Source organism: Bos indicus, chromosome 2 (assembly GCF_029378745.1).
Source record: "Bos indicus isolate NIAB-ARS_2022 breed Sahiwal x Tharparkar chromosome 2, NIAB-ARS_B.indTharparkar_mat_pri_1.0, whole genome shotgun sequence".
Taxonomy (NCBI): Eukaryota; Metazoa; Chordata; class Mammalia; order Artiodactyla; family Bovidae; genus Bos; species Bos indicus.
The window spans coordinates 7782253-7799568 of NC_091761.1; the positions used below are offsets into that span (position 1 = coordinate 7782253).

General features: G+C 36.5%; 1 protein-coding gene across 7 annotated transcripts in view; it reads right to left on the reverse strand.

Annotated features, from left to right (window-relative positions):
- Positions 1–17316, reverse strand: part of GULP1 (GULP PTB domain containing engulfment adaptor 1) — a 329999-nt gene that overhangs the window by 54199 nt on the left and 258484 nt on the right. For all 7 annotated transcript variants that reach the window (XM_070802458.1, XM_070802452.1, XM_070802455.1 and 4 more), the window contains 2 exons: positions 14273–14344; positions 7882–7980 (listed from right to left, as the gene is read on the reverse strand). In XM_070802458.1, the coding sequence (XP_070658559.1) occupies positions 7882–7980; positions 14273–14344 (171 nt within the window). The remainder of the gene's footprint in view (positions 1–7881; positions 7981–14272; positions 14345–17316) is intronic.

A 17316-nucleotide genomic window follows, 5' to 3' on the forward strand; every position in this document is an offset into this window, starting at 1 on the left:
GCTCTCACATCAATACATGTCTACTGGAAATAACAATAGCTTTGACTAGATGGACTTTTGTTGACAAAGTAATGTCTCTGCTTTTTAAGATGCTGTCTAGGTTGGTCATAGCTTTTCTTTCAAGAAGCAAGCATTTTTTAATTTCATGGCTGCAGTCACCATCTGCAGTGATTTGGAGCCCCCCAAAATAAAGTCAGCCACTGTTTCCACTGTTTCCCCATCTATTTGCCATGAAGTGATGGGACCAGATGCCATGATCTTTGTTTTCTGAATGTTGAGCTTTAAACCAACTTTTTCACTCTCCTCTTTCACTTTCATCAAGAGGCTCTTTAGTTCTTCACTTTCTGCCATAACACTGGTGCCATCTGCATATCTGAGGTTATTGATATTTCTCCTGGCAATCTTGAGTTCAGCTTGTGCTTCATCCAGCCCAGCATTGCTCAGTGACGGTCTCTGCATGTAAGTTAAATAAGCAGGGTGACAATATACAGCCTTTATGTACTCCCTTCCCAATTTGGAACCAGTCTGATGTTCCATGTCCAGTTCTAACTCTTGCTTCTTGATCTGTATGCAAATTTCTAAGCAGGCAGGTCAGGTGGTCTGGTATTCCCATCTCTTTAAGAATATTCCATAGTTTGTTGTTATCCACACAGTCAAAGGCTTTTGCATAGTCAATAAAGCAGAAATAGATGTTTTTCTGGAAATCTCTTGCTTTTTTGATGATCCAATGGATGTTGGCAGTTTGATTTCTGATTCCTGTACCTTTCATATATCCAGCTTGGACATCTGGAATTTCAGAATTCATGTACTGTTGAAGCCTGGCTTGGGGAATTTTGAGCATTACTCTGCTAGCGTGTGAGATGAGTGCAATTGTGTGGTAGTTTGAACACTCTTTGGGATTGCCTTTCTTTGGGATTGGAATGAAAACTGACCTTTTCCAGTCCTGTGGCTATTGCTGAGTTTTCCAAACTTGCTGGCATATTGAATGCAACACTTTCACAGTATCATCTTTTAGGATTTGAAATAGCTCAACTGGAAATCCATCACCTCCACTAGCTTTGTTTGTAGTGATGCCTCCTAAAGCCCACTTGACTTCACACTCCAGGACATCTGGCTCTAGGTGAGTAATCATACCATTGTGGTTATCTGGGTCATGAAGATCTGTTTTGTGTAGTTCTTCTGTGTATTCTTGCCACCTCTTTTTATATCTTCTGCTTCTGTTAGATCCATACCATTTCTGTCCTTTGTTTGAGCCCATCTTCACATGAAATGTTCCCTTGCTATCTCTCATTCTCTTGAAGAGAGTCTTTCCCATTCTACTGCTTTCTTCTATTTCTTTACACTGATCACCGAGGAAGGCTTTCATATCTCTCCTTGCTATTCTTTGAAACTCTGCATTCAAATGGGTACATCTTTCCTTTTCTCCTTTGCCTTGAGCTTGTCTTCCTTTATCAGCTATTTTTAAGGCGTCCTAAGACTTGGGAGCCCCTTGGACTGCAAGGAGATACATCTAGTCTGTCCTAAGGGAAAGCAGTCCTGCATATTCATTGGAAGGACTGATGTTGAAGTTGAAACTCCAATACTTTGGCCACCTGATGCAAAGATCTGACTCACTGGAAAAGTCCCTGATGCTGGGGAAGATTGAAAGAGGGAGGAGAAGGGGACAACAGTGGATGAGATGGTTGGATGGCATCACTGTCTCAATGCACATGAGTTTGAGTAAACTCCAGGAGTTGGTGATGGACAGGGAGTCCTGGAATGCTACAGTCCATGGGGTTGCAAAGAGTTGGACATGACTGAGTGACTGAACTGAACTGAACAGACAACCATTTTGCCTTTTTTTTTCTTGGGGATGGTCTTGATCACTGCCTCCTGTACATGAACCTCTGTCCATAGTTCTTCAGGCATTCTGCTATTGGATCTAATTGCTTGAATCTACTTGTCACCTCCATTGTTTCATTGTAAGGGATTTGATTTAGGTCATACCTAAATGGTCTAGTGGTTTTTCCTACTTTGTAATCTGGAAAAGATTATATTTTTATTTTTTTTCCCATTAAATCTGTAGGGGAGATATACAAGCACTTCACATATATAGTGTTACCATGTGTTACGTGCTGACTTTTGTCCTCCTACCCAAATTTATATGTTGAAGGCTTACTTCCCATACCTCAAAACACAACTATATTGTGTTTCCAACTTAATTGGAAATAAGGCTTGAAAGAGCTGATTAAGTCAAAACATGGTCATTAGAATGGTTCCTCATCCAATCTGACTTGTGTCCTTATGTTTGTTGTTGTTATTCATTCCATAAGTTGTGTCCCATTCTTTGTGGCCCCAGGAACTATAGCACACTAGGGTTCCCTGTCCTTCAGTATTTCCCAGTATCTCAAACTCATGTCCATTGCATCAATGATGCTATCTAACCATCTCAACCTCTATTACCCCCCTCTCGTCTTGCCCTCAATCTTTTCCAGCATCAGGGTCTTTTCCAGTAAGTCAGCTATTAGCATCAGGTGGCCAAAGTATTGGAGTTTCAGCTTCAGCATCAATCCTTTCAATGAATATTCAATGTTGATTTCCTTTAGGATTAACTGGTTTCATCTTGCTGTCCAAGGGATTCTGAAGAATCTTCTGTAGCACCACAGTTCGAAAGCATTAATTCTTTGGTAGTCAGCTTTCTTTATGGTCCAACTCTCATCTTTACATGACTACTGGAAAAACCATAGCTTTGACTATGTAGCCTTTAATCAGCCAAGTGATGCCTCGGCTTTTTAATATGCTGTCTAGATGTTTTTCCAAGGAGCAAGTGTCTTTTAATCTGGTGACTTCAGTCACCCTCTGCAGTGATTTTGGAGCCCAAGAATATAAAATCTGTCACCGTTTCCACTTTTTCTCCATCTATTTGCCATTAATGATGGGACTAGATGCCACAATCTTAGTCTTTTGAATGTTAAGTTTTAAGCCAGCTTATAAGAGGAAGTGACCTTATCAGAGGAAGAAATTAGACACACAAAGAGACGCCAGGAGTGTATGTGCAGACAACCATGTGAAGAGACACCAAGAGGGCTGCCATTTGCTGGCCAAGGAGAGACGCCTCAAAGGAAACCAAGCTTGCTGCTGTCAGTTTACTCATGAACTTCCAGCCTCCAGAACTGTGAGAAATAAATTTCTCTTGTTGGAGCCGCAAGGTTCTGTGGTATTTTATTATGAAAGCCATAGTAAACTAATGCACTGATTATGTCTACAGGTAATAAGGGTCGATCAGGGCACTTTAATGAACATCATACAGCTTTTGTCTTCTTTCATACTCCGTGAACCAAACTTAAATGCATCTCTTTCAAAGCATATGAAGAAAAATTCCTAAATACAAGATGAAATACCTTTGCATACACTCAATATAGATTGTTATGTCCCAGACACAGGCTGAAGAACAAACCACTCAGAAAGCAAATTCAAACTTTGCTTTCCCCCCTATAAATCCTATAGAGTTTTACATTGTCATTAACTGAGAACTAGATAGTTTCAATGGGTGAGTGTGTGTGTGCTCAGATGTGTCCAACTCTGTGTGACTCCATGGACTTCGGCCCACTTGCTACCCTCTTCATAGGATTTTATGGGCATGAATACTGGAATAGGTTACCATTTTCTACTCCAGGCAACCTTTCTGACCCAGAGATTGAACCCACATCTGCACCTTCTGCACTGCAGGTGGATGCTTTACCGCTGAGCCACTGGGTAACATATTTTAAATATTCATTAAAGTAGGAGTGTGATTGCAATTAATGATTCCACACAAATAGAGACCAAAAGAAAGCAGGAGTAGTAACACTCATATCAGATAAATAGTACTGGAGTGGGGTGCCATTGCCTTCTCCGATATCAGATAAAATAGACTTTAAAACAAAGGCTGTGTAAAGAGACAAAGAAGGACACTACATAATGATCAAACGAACAATCCAAGAAGAAGATACAACAATTATAAATATATATGCATCCAACATAGGAGCACTGCAATATGTAAGACAAATGCTAACAAGTATGAAAGGGGAAATTAACAGTAACACAATAATAGTGGGGGACTCTAATACTCCACTCACACCTATGGACAGATCAACTAAACAGAAAATTAATAAGGAAACACAAACTTTAAATGATATAATAGACCAGTTAGACCTAATTGAAATCTATAGGACATTTAACCCCAAAACAATGAATTTCACCTTTTTCTCAAATGTACACGGAACCTTCTCCAGGATAGATCACATCCTGGGCCATAAATCTAGCCTTGGTAAACTCAAAAAAATTGAAATCATTCCAAGCATCTTTTCTGACCACAGTGCAGTAAGATTAGATCTCAATTACAGGAGAAAAACTATTAAAAATTACAATATATGGAGGCTAAACAACATACTGCTGAATAACCAACAAATCATAGATGAAATCAAAAAAGAAATCAAAATATGCATAGAAACGAATGAAAATGAAAAAACAACAACCCAAAACCTGTGGGACACTGTAAAAGCAGTGCTAAGGGGAAGGTTCATAGCAATAAAGGCTTACCTCAAGAAACAAGAAAAAAGTCAAATAAATAACCTAAATCTACACCTAACGCAACTAGAAAAGGAAGAAATGAGGAACCCCAGGGTTAGTAGAAGGGAAGAAATCTTAAAAATTAGGGCAGAAATAAATGCAAAAGAAATAAAAGAGACCATAGCAAAAATCAACAAAGCCAAAAGCTGGTTCTTTGAAAGGATAAATAAAATTGACAAACCTTTAGCCAGATTCATCAAGAAACAAAGGGAGAAAAATCAACTCAATAAAATTAGAAATGAAAATGGAGAGATCACAACAGACAACACAGAAATACAAAGGATCATAAGAGACTACTATCAGCAATTATATGCCAATAAAATGGAGAACTTGGAAGAAATGGATAAATTCTTAGAAAAGTACAACTTTCCAAAACTGGACCAGGAAGAAATAGAAAATCTTAACAGACCCATCACAAGCACGGAAATTGAAACTGTAATCAGAAATCTTCCAGCAAACAAAAACCCAGGTCCAGACGGCTTCACAGCTGAATTTTAGCAAAAATTTAGAGAAGAGCTAACACCTATCCTACTCAAACTCTTCCAGAAAATTGCAGAGGAGGGTAAACTTCCAAACTCATTCTTTGAGGCCACCATCACCCTAATACCAAAACCTGACAAAGATGCCACAAAAAAAGAAAACTATAGGCCAATATCACTGATGAACATAGATGCAAAAATCCTTAATAAAATTCTAGCAAACAGAATCCAACAACACATTAAAAAGGTCATATATCGTGACCAAGTGGGTTTTATCCCAGGGATGCAAGGATTCTTCAATATCCACAAATCAATCAATGTAATACACCACATTAACAAATTGAAAAATAAAACCCATATGATTATCTCAATAGATGCAGAGAAAGCCTTTGACAAAATTCAATATCCATTTATGATAAAAACTCTCCAGAAAGCAGGAATAGAAGGAACATACCTCAACATAATAAAAGTTACATATGGCAAACCCACAGCAAACATTATCCTCAATGGTGAAAAACTGAAAGCATTTTCCCTAAAGTCAGGAACAAGATAAGGGTGCCTACTTTCACCACTACTATTCAACATAGTTTTGGAAGTTTTGGCCACAGCAATCAGAGCAGAAAAAGAAATAAAAGGAATCCAAATTAGAAAAGAAAAAACTCTCACTGTTTGCAGATGACATGATCCTCTACATAGAAAACCCTTAAGACTCCATCAGAAAATTACTAGAGCTAATCAATGAATATAGTAAAGTTGCAGGATATAAAATCAACACACAGAAATCCCTTGCATTCCTATACACTAATAATGAGAAAATAGAAAGAGAAATTAAGGAAACAGTCCCATTCACCATTGCAACGAAAAGAATAAAATACTTAGGAATATATCTACCTAAAGAAGCTAAAGACCTATATATAGAAAACTATACAACACTGGTGAAAGAAATCAAAGAGAACACTAATAGATGGAGAAATATACCATGTTCATTGATTGGAAGAATCAATATAGTGAAAATGAGTATACTACCCAAAGGAATCTATAGATTCAATGCAATCAGTATTGCATTGAATACCAATGGTATTTTTCACAGAGATAGGACAAATAATTTCACAATTTGTATGGAATTACAAAAAAACCTCAAATAGCCAAAGCAATCTTGAGAAAGAAGAATGGAACTGGAGAAATCAACCTACCTGACTTCAGGCTCTACTACAAAGCCACAGTCATCAAGACAGTATGGTACTGGCACAAAGACAGAAATATAGATCCATGGAACAAAATAGAAAGCCTAGAGATAAATCCACACATAAATGGACACCTTATCTTTAACAAAGGAGACAAGAATATACAATGAAGAAAAGACAATCTCTTTAACAAGTGGTGCTGGGAAAACTGGTCAACCACTTGTAAAAGAATGAAACTAGAACACTTTCTAACACCATACACCAAAATAAACTAAAAATGGATTAAAGATCTAAACATAAGACCAGAAACTATAAAACTGCAGGAGGAGAACATAGGCAAACACTCTCCGACATAAATCACAGCAGGATTCTGTATGACCCACCTCCCAGAATATTGGAAATAAAAGCAAAAGTAAACAAATGGGACTTAATTAAAATTAAAAGCTTCTGCACAAAAAAGGAAACTCTAACCATGGTGAAAGGACAACCTTCAGAATGGGAGAAAATAATAGCAAATGAAGCAACTGACAAAGAATTAAACTCAAAAATATACAAGCAACTCCTGCAGCTCAATTCCCAAAAAATAAATGACCCAATTAAAAAATGGGCCAAAGAACTAAACAGACGTTTCTCCAAAGAAGACATACAGATGGCTAACAAACCATGAAAAGATGCTCAACATCACTCATTATCAGAGAAATGCAAATCAAAACCACAATGAAGTACCATTTCACACCAGTCAGAATGGCTGTGATCTAAAAGTCTACAAGCAATAAATGCTGCAGAGGGTGTGGAGAAAAGGGAACCCTCTTACACTGTTGGTGGGAATGCAAACTAGTACAGCCACAATGGAGAACAGTGTGGAGATTCCTTAAAAAACTGGAAATAGAACTGTCTTATGACCCAGGAATCCCACTGCTGGGCCTACATACCAAAGAAACCAGAATTGAAAGAGACACGTGTACCCCAATGTTCATCGCAGCACTTTTTATAATAGCTAGAACATGGGAGCAACCTAAAAGTCCATCAGCAGACGAATGGATAAGAAAGCTGTGGTACATATACATACTGGAGTTATTACTCAGCCATTAAAAAGAATACATTTGAATCAGTTCTAATGAGGTGGATGAAACTGGAGCCTATTATACAGAGTGAAGTAAGCCAGAAAGAAAAACACCAATACAGTATACTAACGCATATATATGGAATTTAGAAAGATGGTAATGATAACCCTGTATGCGAGACAGCAAAAGAGACACAGATGTATAGAACAGTCTTATGGACTCTGTGGGAGAGGGAGAGGGTGGGATGATTTGGGAGAATGGCATTGAAACATGTATAATATCATATAAGAAACGGATTGCCAATCCAGGTTCGATGCAGGATACAGAATGCTTGGGGCTGGTGTACTGGGATGACCTAGAGGGATGGTATGGGGAGGGAGGTGGGAGCGGGGTGCAGGATGGGGAACACATGTACACCCGTGGTGGATTCATGTTGATGTATGGCAAAACCAATAAAATATTGTAAAGTTAAAAAAAAAAAAGTGCAAGAAAAAAAAAGAAAGAAAATGGAAAGATTAAAAAAAAAAAAAAAGAATGCTTCTGATGTTCAAAAATAAGCCTTACCTTTGTTTTGGGTTCTAGAATTTTTACTCCATAAATTGAGATTTGCAACTCAACTTTGGGAATTTTCTGGCCTTCAGATTTCTTAATATGTCTTGCAAACTACAAATGAAAATTTATTCAGAAAATTGTAATTTAGTCTATGGAAAATGAACACAAACATATATTTAGAGTTTACATTCAATGCTGAAATTTCATTAAATAAATTATTGCCTATTGCCCATTATATTTTTATAAACCCCACACAGCCTCCAAATATTTAGAAATCACAGTGATCTACCATTACTATCATTAAAATCAGGCTGATTCTCAATAACTTTAAAAAAACTTAATATACTTCTTTCATGATATTTCAAAAATCATATTCATATCAAACAGAAAATAAAAACTCTTTGTCTGAAAATAAGCAGAGATATCTTTTCCTGTGGATCTTTTGTTTTTAATGATTTTAGGAAACTTGCAGTCCAGAGCACTAGATCTTTGCATTTCCAGATACTTACATTGTTTGGTATACTGTCCTACTTAATGAAATCAATGAATGAAAAGAGACAGATTACCATATTCAAACTGAAATGATTATCCCAGCTAAAATACTCAGAACTAGGCTCATTCTAGAGATATTTAAATGTACTGGTTTTATCTGGCAGTGCTACTCTCCCGACCTTCCTTCTCTCTTCCCTCCCCTACCTCCACCTTTCTTTTCAAGAAACAGAAAAAAATTATTGAAAAAAATTGTATTTATTAACCCCTCTTACAGGGCTCAAAAAGTTATTTCCTAGTATAACACACACACACACACACACACACACACACACACACACACACATATATATTTAGCATATGGATCATCCTAACTTGACTCAAAATAGATTATCTGTAAGGCAACATGGAGTTTGGTCATCTTTTGTGTGTCATATTTATTTACATTGTGTATTTCCTTCTAATTTAGGACAGATATAAATACATGTGGTATACTTCAGTCCCAGAACAGAGAGTGGTTAAAGGCCTCTTTCTCCTTTCATGGCTTTGTACGGCCATGGAGAATAATATAATTAATGCATATAAGGATGCCTTGAAGTGTCTGCCTTGATATCCAGGGCAGGGTGGGTGGGTGGAGGAGTTCCATTTGTTTTATTCCATTTTGGATGGTATAATTTTTTAGTTTACTCTCTGTACTATCCTATAAATATAGGCAGTTTTTTTCTTCCGTATTAAGCAGGCTTACATTCTGCACATAAATGTGACTAATTCATGCCAGGGTTTTTGTGTGTGTGTGTGTTTAAGAAACATTTTTCTTCAGTGCAACTCTTTACAAATTATCCCAGCTCTCTCCCAAAGAAAGTGGATTAATTTGTTTCTTTTCCCTTCATAACCTTCTTCCTGTATTGCTATAATCAAAACAATTTGGGGGTTTTCACATATGGAGGCTGACAACATAAATCAGCTGCTTTCCATCCATGTGAATGCATCTGAACAAAGCCAGCCCCACTGCTGGCCGAGGAAGCAGTCTGAACTGGCTTCCTGGGTGCTGCTCCTTTCCAGAAACAGACAATGAGCAATAGCTCTTGAAGCCTTTTTCACATTGGGACACAACCGTTCCTCTGACCTCTTTTAGTTTCCAAACGCCCATCACAAAACAACCACTAACATTAAACTTATGTCTTTTCTGTCAGAAAGAAAAGAAAGGAAGAAAGAAGGGGAAAATTTGAACAAGGGGAAGAAGTAGGGGCTACAAGTAGAGAAAATAAAGAGGGGAGCAAGGAGGGAAGGAGAGGGAAACAAGAGAACAAGACAGAAAAAGAAAAATAAACATAAAATATTTGATCTATGGTTTATGAAGCCTTTTCCTTTGCTTCATATCAAGATAAAGTGATTATGCTCAAAGAAGATTCAGAAATCATCCAGTCTGATTGGCCCATTTCAAAGATGAGAAAATAAGTCTCAGGAGAGTTACTTTGGTCATAAAATAGGTCTGTAGAAATCAGGCTTAACTGTTTCACAGACCTTGAAAAACATTTAAGCTGAAGGATATATTTGTTTAATCTGTATTTTAAACAGTTTAATATTCTCATTCCTGCTTGTATTTTTTAAAGATAACCTTATCCTATAGCTTGCATGATCCCTTTAAGTCTTTTCCTACTTGCAGATCTCTGAATTGCATTCTGAAATACTTGTAATTTATATTTTGAAGATACATTCATGCTTATATTGTATTCCTTTCTCGCCCTACCTACTACTTGAATTCTAATGCTGAAAAAGCCTTTTTGAAGTTTTTTTTTCTCCCTCATCTTTGTTTCAGTGAATATATTTTTTGGTAATCTAGATAGAGTGATCTACTAGTAAAACTTGAATATAATAATCGAGTAAAAATGTTCAAAGGGAGTAAAGCCTAAGAATTCTGGAGGCTATCTGGATACAACAAACAAACAAAATAAAGCTTTTATCATCATGAAATGATGAAGTATCAATAGAAGTACTGTATAAAGTACTGCATAAAGTACTACGTTAAATGTATGCCACTGGCCAATAGAGCAGCTAAAGAAAGTTTAAAGACAGCACTGCTGAGTTTCAGTATCATCCTAACAGTTTCTATTCATTTCTCAAAGGACTTAAAAAAGTGAAATCTAACTATATTATTAATGTAATACACATTATTAAGCAATTAAAATTAATGAATTAATTCTAATCCTCTTTGTGGTTTTTATAAATTGTTGATTTAATTAAAAGTTTTGATAATCTCACAGGGAAATCAGTTATGTGTATATGTTTTAGCAATTAAAATAAGCCCTAATCATTTCATTAATTAAATAACTGGTGATAAAAACAAAACCCATTTGCAGTAGGCTACACAGGGAGCATGAAGTCAAGTGGAGAAATTGGTGGGCCTAGATTTAACAGAACATTTTATTAATTCCCAAGTCCACAATCCTTCATGTAATATTAAGCTAGCTCTGCTTAGGTGAGGGGGTCTGTCCTCTAAAACTGGGGTCCAGGAATGCTGCTCCTTGGTTATCTCCCAAAGAATCCAAGAAGTTTTGGCCTTGCATACCAAAATTCATCCACATGTAAATATCACAAACAGACTGTTTATGAAACTCTGACATTGTTTATGAGCCTGCTGACATCTGTAGTAGTTGTATTAAAAATAAATAAATCACTATTAAAACAAGATTCCTAAAAGTAGCTTTGATACTAAAAATAAGAAGTTGAAAGGCTTTTTTAATTATTACTTTTTGAAAATTTTGGCATTTTCTTAAATCATAGACTAAAACATGATTAAGAGATGGAAATTGTTGAATGTGATCGAGAACTAGAAAACATGCTGTTTTGTCATATATAGAACTTTTGAAAGTAAACACATAAAAATTATGATATTGAACAAAACGTTATAAATTGTGAATTCTCCACAAAACAACAGAAAAATAGTATCCAATAAAATAAAGTTCTAAAATTTTTCTTGAGAAATAATTAGGCATAAATAATCATAGAAGCATAAAAAATACATTATTGAGAATCATGGAAGTTTTCTATCATCTTGTATTAGCCTTACATTTTGAATATTTCTTTAAATTCAGAAGCTAATAGATTAATGTTGCAAACATCTGAAAAATTACCAGGTTTAAATAAAATGTTACCTTGTGGGGAAAATAAAATCAAATACTGAAATATAGTGGATAGTACACAGAATACATATGTTTAAGAAAAATAAGCAGTAAATTAAAATTAGATATGTGTACTCAAAACCCAGTTAATAAGCAAATTGTTCTTTTTCTTTTTTTTTTTCAGTAGAACCATAGCACCATCTTCTGGCTATCTTTACATGACAACAGAATTAAAAAGGAGCCAGTGTCTAGGTTCTTAAACGTAAACACTCTTATATATACTTTGAGTTGTAGCATCTGACCTTTGACACAAATAAACAAAAAAATTAAGATAGACATGAATAAACAACACTTTTTATTATTTTAATTATTTCACGAATTATTACCTTTATATATATTTCCCTGATCTACAAACATTTTGCAATCAACAGACTAAAGATTGTTTATAGGATTAAGTATTCTGAAAGGTACTTGAAAGAGAAAAGCTATTATCAACTGAGTATACATTTTTTAAACTACATTGGATGATTTTTATCTTATTGTAAATCACATTCCTTTACTAACAGAGTCCATTTCCAAACACAAACTACGTAAGAACTAAATACAAAGTTTCCTAATAGTAGCTTGTTTTAGAAGACATTTCATCTCAAATATCTTTTATATATTATCACTCACTACATAATTGAATGCTTTGGGGTTTGCATTTGGGTTCATTTCATAAAGGACCTCCTAGGTACAAAGAAACATTAAGTGCAAATATCATAATTCTTTTATAAACATTCTGATTATAGTGAAGTTGGACTCATGTCCAAAGTGTGCAACATTTTGAACATTTAGATGGAATCTTATTCTAAATGTTGTCCATAAATTGTGAAACATTTTAAATCCTGTTTTAGGGCTTAAAAGTATTTGCCAAACAAGCACAAGCACACTTTTGTCTAGTGAAGGTCACTCAGTCGTGTCCAACTCTTTGCGACTCCATAGACTATACAGTCCATGGAATTCTCCAGGTCAGAATACTGGAGTGGGAATCCTTTCCCTTCTACAGGTGATCTTCCTAACCCAGGGATCAAACCCAGGTCTCCCACATTACAGGCAGATTCTTTACCAGCTGAGCCACAAGGGAAGTTTAATTTTTTTTTTTTTGTCTAATGAATTGTTAAAAGTAATGATTGGCTTGTCCGCCTTTTTTTTCCAAATGGGAGTGATATCACCTTGGAACCTTTTAGTATATTTCTTTAAAAACAGGAAAAATATTTTAAAAATATAAAAATTATGTAAAATAAATGGATACAAATTATCTACTTTTATTTCTTTACCCAGAAAACAAGCCAACTCACTTCAATTTTTTTTTCTCAATTTAAACAGTAAATTCCACCCGATATGACATTCTCAAAGCAAAGTAATACATTTTAATGTCTGTGGCTTTGCCTGGTGCAGAGGCCTACCCATCCTATACAATAATTGGATAATCTCAAAACTAAATAAAGTTAGAGGAGGGTTGTTTCTCAAAAAAAAAATTCTGAGAACAACCAGAGAGAATAACAATAAAGTGTGTTAACAAAATAGTGTTATGTTAAATTTACTTAATGTGATAAACATGAGAATTCTGCTGAAGGAGTTTTTGAATTTTAGTATCTCAGAGGAAACAATGTCTTTGGGGATGGAATGCAATTAGAAAAACATGCAAAGGATGCATGGAAATTATGTAAGGTTTTCTCAGGAAATTTGCTGATTATGAGTATGTGGAGCTGCTTACTGTTTATTTCTGCTTTTATTTTCACCAGTTCCCTGAGTCTGCTCATGGATACGGCCAGACCCTTGTGGGTTTGTCCATTAGTATGTCTTTAATGTACAGTGTCAGTGCAAAATGCTGCTTTGGAATGAATTTTACTTGTTCATTTTCAACTGGTGGGTTCGATTTTCTAACTACAGTAGATTGTTTTGTCTTTGAGTTAGGGCATGAGTCCACATTGCCCAAGCAAAGTAAAGGCAAGCTACTGCTGCTGCTGCTGCTGCTGCTGCTAAGTCGCTTCAGTCGTGTCCGACTCTGTGCGACCCCATAGACGGCAGCCCACCAGGCTCCCCCGTCCCTGGGATTCTCCAGGCAAGAACACTGGAGTGGGCTGCCATTTCCTTCTCCAATGCATGAAAGTGAAAAGTGAAAGTGAAGTCGCTCAGTCATGTCTGACTCTTAGCGACCCCATGGACTGCAGCCCACCAGGCTCCTCCGTCCATGGGATTTTCCAGGCAAGAGTACTGGAGTGGGGTGCCACTGCCTTCTCCAACAGAATGCCAATACTTATGAAATATTGCTCTTACGTTTTTTTTTTGTTGTTGAGTAGGGCTTCCCTGGTGGCTCAGAGGTTAAAGTGTCTGCCTGCAAGGCAGGAGACCTGGGTTCAATCCCTGGGTCGGGAAGATCCCCTGGAGAAGGAAATGGCAACCCACTCCAGTATTCTTGCCTGGAGAATCCCATGGACAAAGGAGCCTGGTAGGTTACAGTCCACGGGGTCGCAAAGAGTTGGACACGACTGAGCAGCTTCACTTTCACTTTCTATAAAAAATTACACCTTATGAAACTGTGAAGACTCTGCCACATCCGGAAAAATAATTGTGTCTGCATACTTATCATTAAATACGTTTCCTTGATCTAGTGGTATTCATTAAACAGCACATTTTTACTAAGACTTATCTGCCACAGAGCTATTCATGCTTTGAATTTTCATTGGTCTACTGATGGCCGAAGGTAAGTTTAGTACATGAGACACTTACTTTGAGGGCTTGCTTACCTTTAGTTTCCTTACAGCGTCTCTTACAACTTCTGTTCCTTTGGGCTGCTCTACTTCTGTGCTGCCAAGAAACTGAAAAGGTTCACTGTGAGACAGACCTTACTACATCATGTGTCATTAAATCATTTTGAGATATATCACGGGGTAACAGAATGACGTGATAGTAATTCAAATCCAAATCCAGCACAGAGGAGTTACTAATTTATATTATTTTACATGATATGAAAATATTAACACATTACTTAGTCACATACAATTCCATTATTCTAAGATTTCTTAAAATTACACTTTTCCTAAATAATTTGCTTGCAGATTTTTAATGGAAAGAAAATTAAAGTTATTTTGTTGGGCCCAAAGGAATAAAGTTGATCTCAAATTTAAAATTTAAAACATGTGAACAATTAAAAAATTGTTATCTGAAAATTTAAAGTATATACATTTTTTTCATGTTGTCAAAAATATATTTTAAAAATTTAATGTGCTTTAATGCAGTTTATAATGTAAATCAAAATTTTTCTTTGTTTTCCAATTAGCATATAAAATTTAAAAACACATTTTTAATACCTAATATACAATGCTCATCAAAACCATAAAGTACATTAAAAAATAATAAAAAAAATACATGCTCTAGAATTTTAAAGGATCCCTAGAGGTTTTTAGTTAAAACCTAACCTATCCTCCCCAAAAGAAAAAAGTTTGATAGTAATTACCACATTGTAATAAAATATCTATCCTGGAGCAATATAATACCTCCTAAACAGAAGACCAATATCGTGAAACATTCAAGAAAAATTAGAATTGACATGTGGATATTTTATTCTACAGGATATTTTAAAATAAATAGCAAATAATCTTTACATTCATTCGGTTCAGTTCAGTTCAGTCACTCAGTCGTGTCCGACTCTTTGTGACCCCATGAATTGCAGCATGCCAGGCCTCCCTGTCCATCACCAACTCCTGGAGTTCACTCAAACTCACGTCCATCGAGTCAGTGATGCCATCCAGCCATCTCATCCTCTGTCGTTCCCTTCTCCTCCTGTCCCCAATCCCTCCCAGCACGAAAGTCTTTTCCGATGAGTCAACTCTTTGTATGAGGTGGCCAAAGTACTGGAGTTTCAGCTTTAGCATCATACATTCATTAGACATATATAATTTTCCAAAGACTTCTCTTGTCACATACTACCAATCATAACACCAAAGTGAGATATGAATTCATCAGTTCTTAAATAAACAGACATATGCATGGGTACGTATATGTGTACGTGTGGGTGCTAAGTCATTCCAGTCATGTCCAACTCTCTGCAACCCCATGGACTGTAGCCCACCAGGCTCCTCTGTCCATGGGGATTCTCCAGGCAAGAATACTGGAGTGGGTTGCCATGCCCTTCTCCAGTATGTGTATATACTTTACATCAAATAATTAAGTAGAATCTTTTTCATGTGTCAACTCACAGAATGAAAGGGAACAAAATAGCAATATAAGAGTGTCTTTTAAACCACATGTGATTCCTTCTTTCATTCTTGAAAAAATAACAATAACTAAAGAAATTAGACTTTTGTTTTTTAAACTGGGCTCTATGTATTACCTTAATGAGAATCACCTAGGAAGCAGGTTAAAATATAACAATGAAAATTCTTTTTATAAGGGTAGAGGCCTAGGGAATTACAGTTCTAAAACCATCACAGGTGATTTCTTTTACTAAAAATCTAAGGAATAGACTTAGAAAATAGTAACAGGTCAGGAGAATAGTGGAAGGTTGATAGAAAAGCTGAGATGAAAATACAGGAGATAACTGCTGATCCCCTTTCTGATGAGCTCATGGAAAGAAAGTGAAGCTCAGAAGCATTAAGGCAAAAAGGTTTCAGTTTTCAGATTCTATAAGATACAACAGTTTCTCTTTCTAATATGTTTAAACTATGTCAGAAAACTGCTACTAGGTCTGGATGCAATATCATTAGGCACTATGTTTGCCCCAAAGTGATCTCAAGTTGGTTGACCAGACCTGCAAAAAAGACCAAAATAAGTGAAGAAATTCTCAGCTAAAAAGGAATTGAAAAGTTGCCCACTAAGATATGGATTGATGCTTTTGAACTGTGGTGCTGGAGAAGACTCTTCAGAGTCCCTTGGACTGCAAGGAGATCCAACCAGTCCATTCTAAAGGAGATCAGTCCTGGGTGTTCTTTGGAAGGACTGATGCTAAAGCAGAAACTCCAATACTTTGGCCACCTCATGCAAAGAGTTGACTGATTGGAAGAGATTCTGATGCTGGGAGGGATTGGGGGCAGGAGGAGAAGGGGACGACAAGGATGAGATGGCTGGATGGCATCATCGACTCAGTGGATGTGAGTTTGGGTGAACTCCAGGAGTTGGTGATGGACAGGGAGGCCTGGCATGCTGTGATTCATGGGGTCGCAAAGAGTCGGACAGGACTGAGTAACTGAACTGAACTGAACTGAAGATATGGAAGACAACCAAACTGATTCCTGACACCAATGGACCCATCACATTTTCTTCTGTTTCAGGTCAGTGTACTCAACTTTTTCTGTATGATATAATTACATGGGAGGTTTATGCAGACCAGTGCCTGGGACTCTGATTTAATTGGCTGGCGGTGGAGTCTAGGGCACCTGTGTATGTTAAAGCTCCCCAGGTGATTTTAACGTGCCACCAGATTTGAAAAGCTGTTTTAGATCATCCAGAAAGGATAAAGCGTCTAAGTGACAGGAGGGGAGCGAACACAATAGAAGCTGTTTAGTTCTGAAAAATCTATGGTGTAAACTGTTCTCAACCTCTCTGTATTTATCATATCACTGAGAGATTCCCCATTAGTGGTTGGTCTAGCGTTAGCAGACTGGGAGGTGAAAGCAAACTCTTTATAGATAAGTGATTAGTGAACTACAAGAAGTGTCTGATGTGTCGATCACAGACTGTAAGAGTTACTGAGAATATTTATGGAAAAATATTCCTTACTTTGACAGCAATGTCATGAGTCATAAGTGTTATATGTAAATACCTCCATATGGGAAAATGATGGAAGAACTCC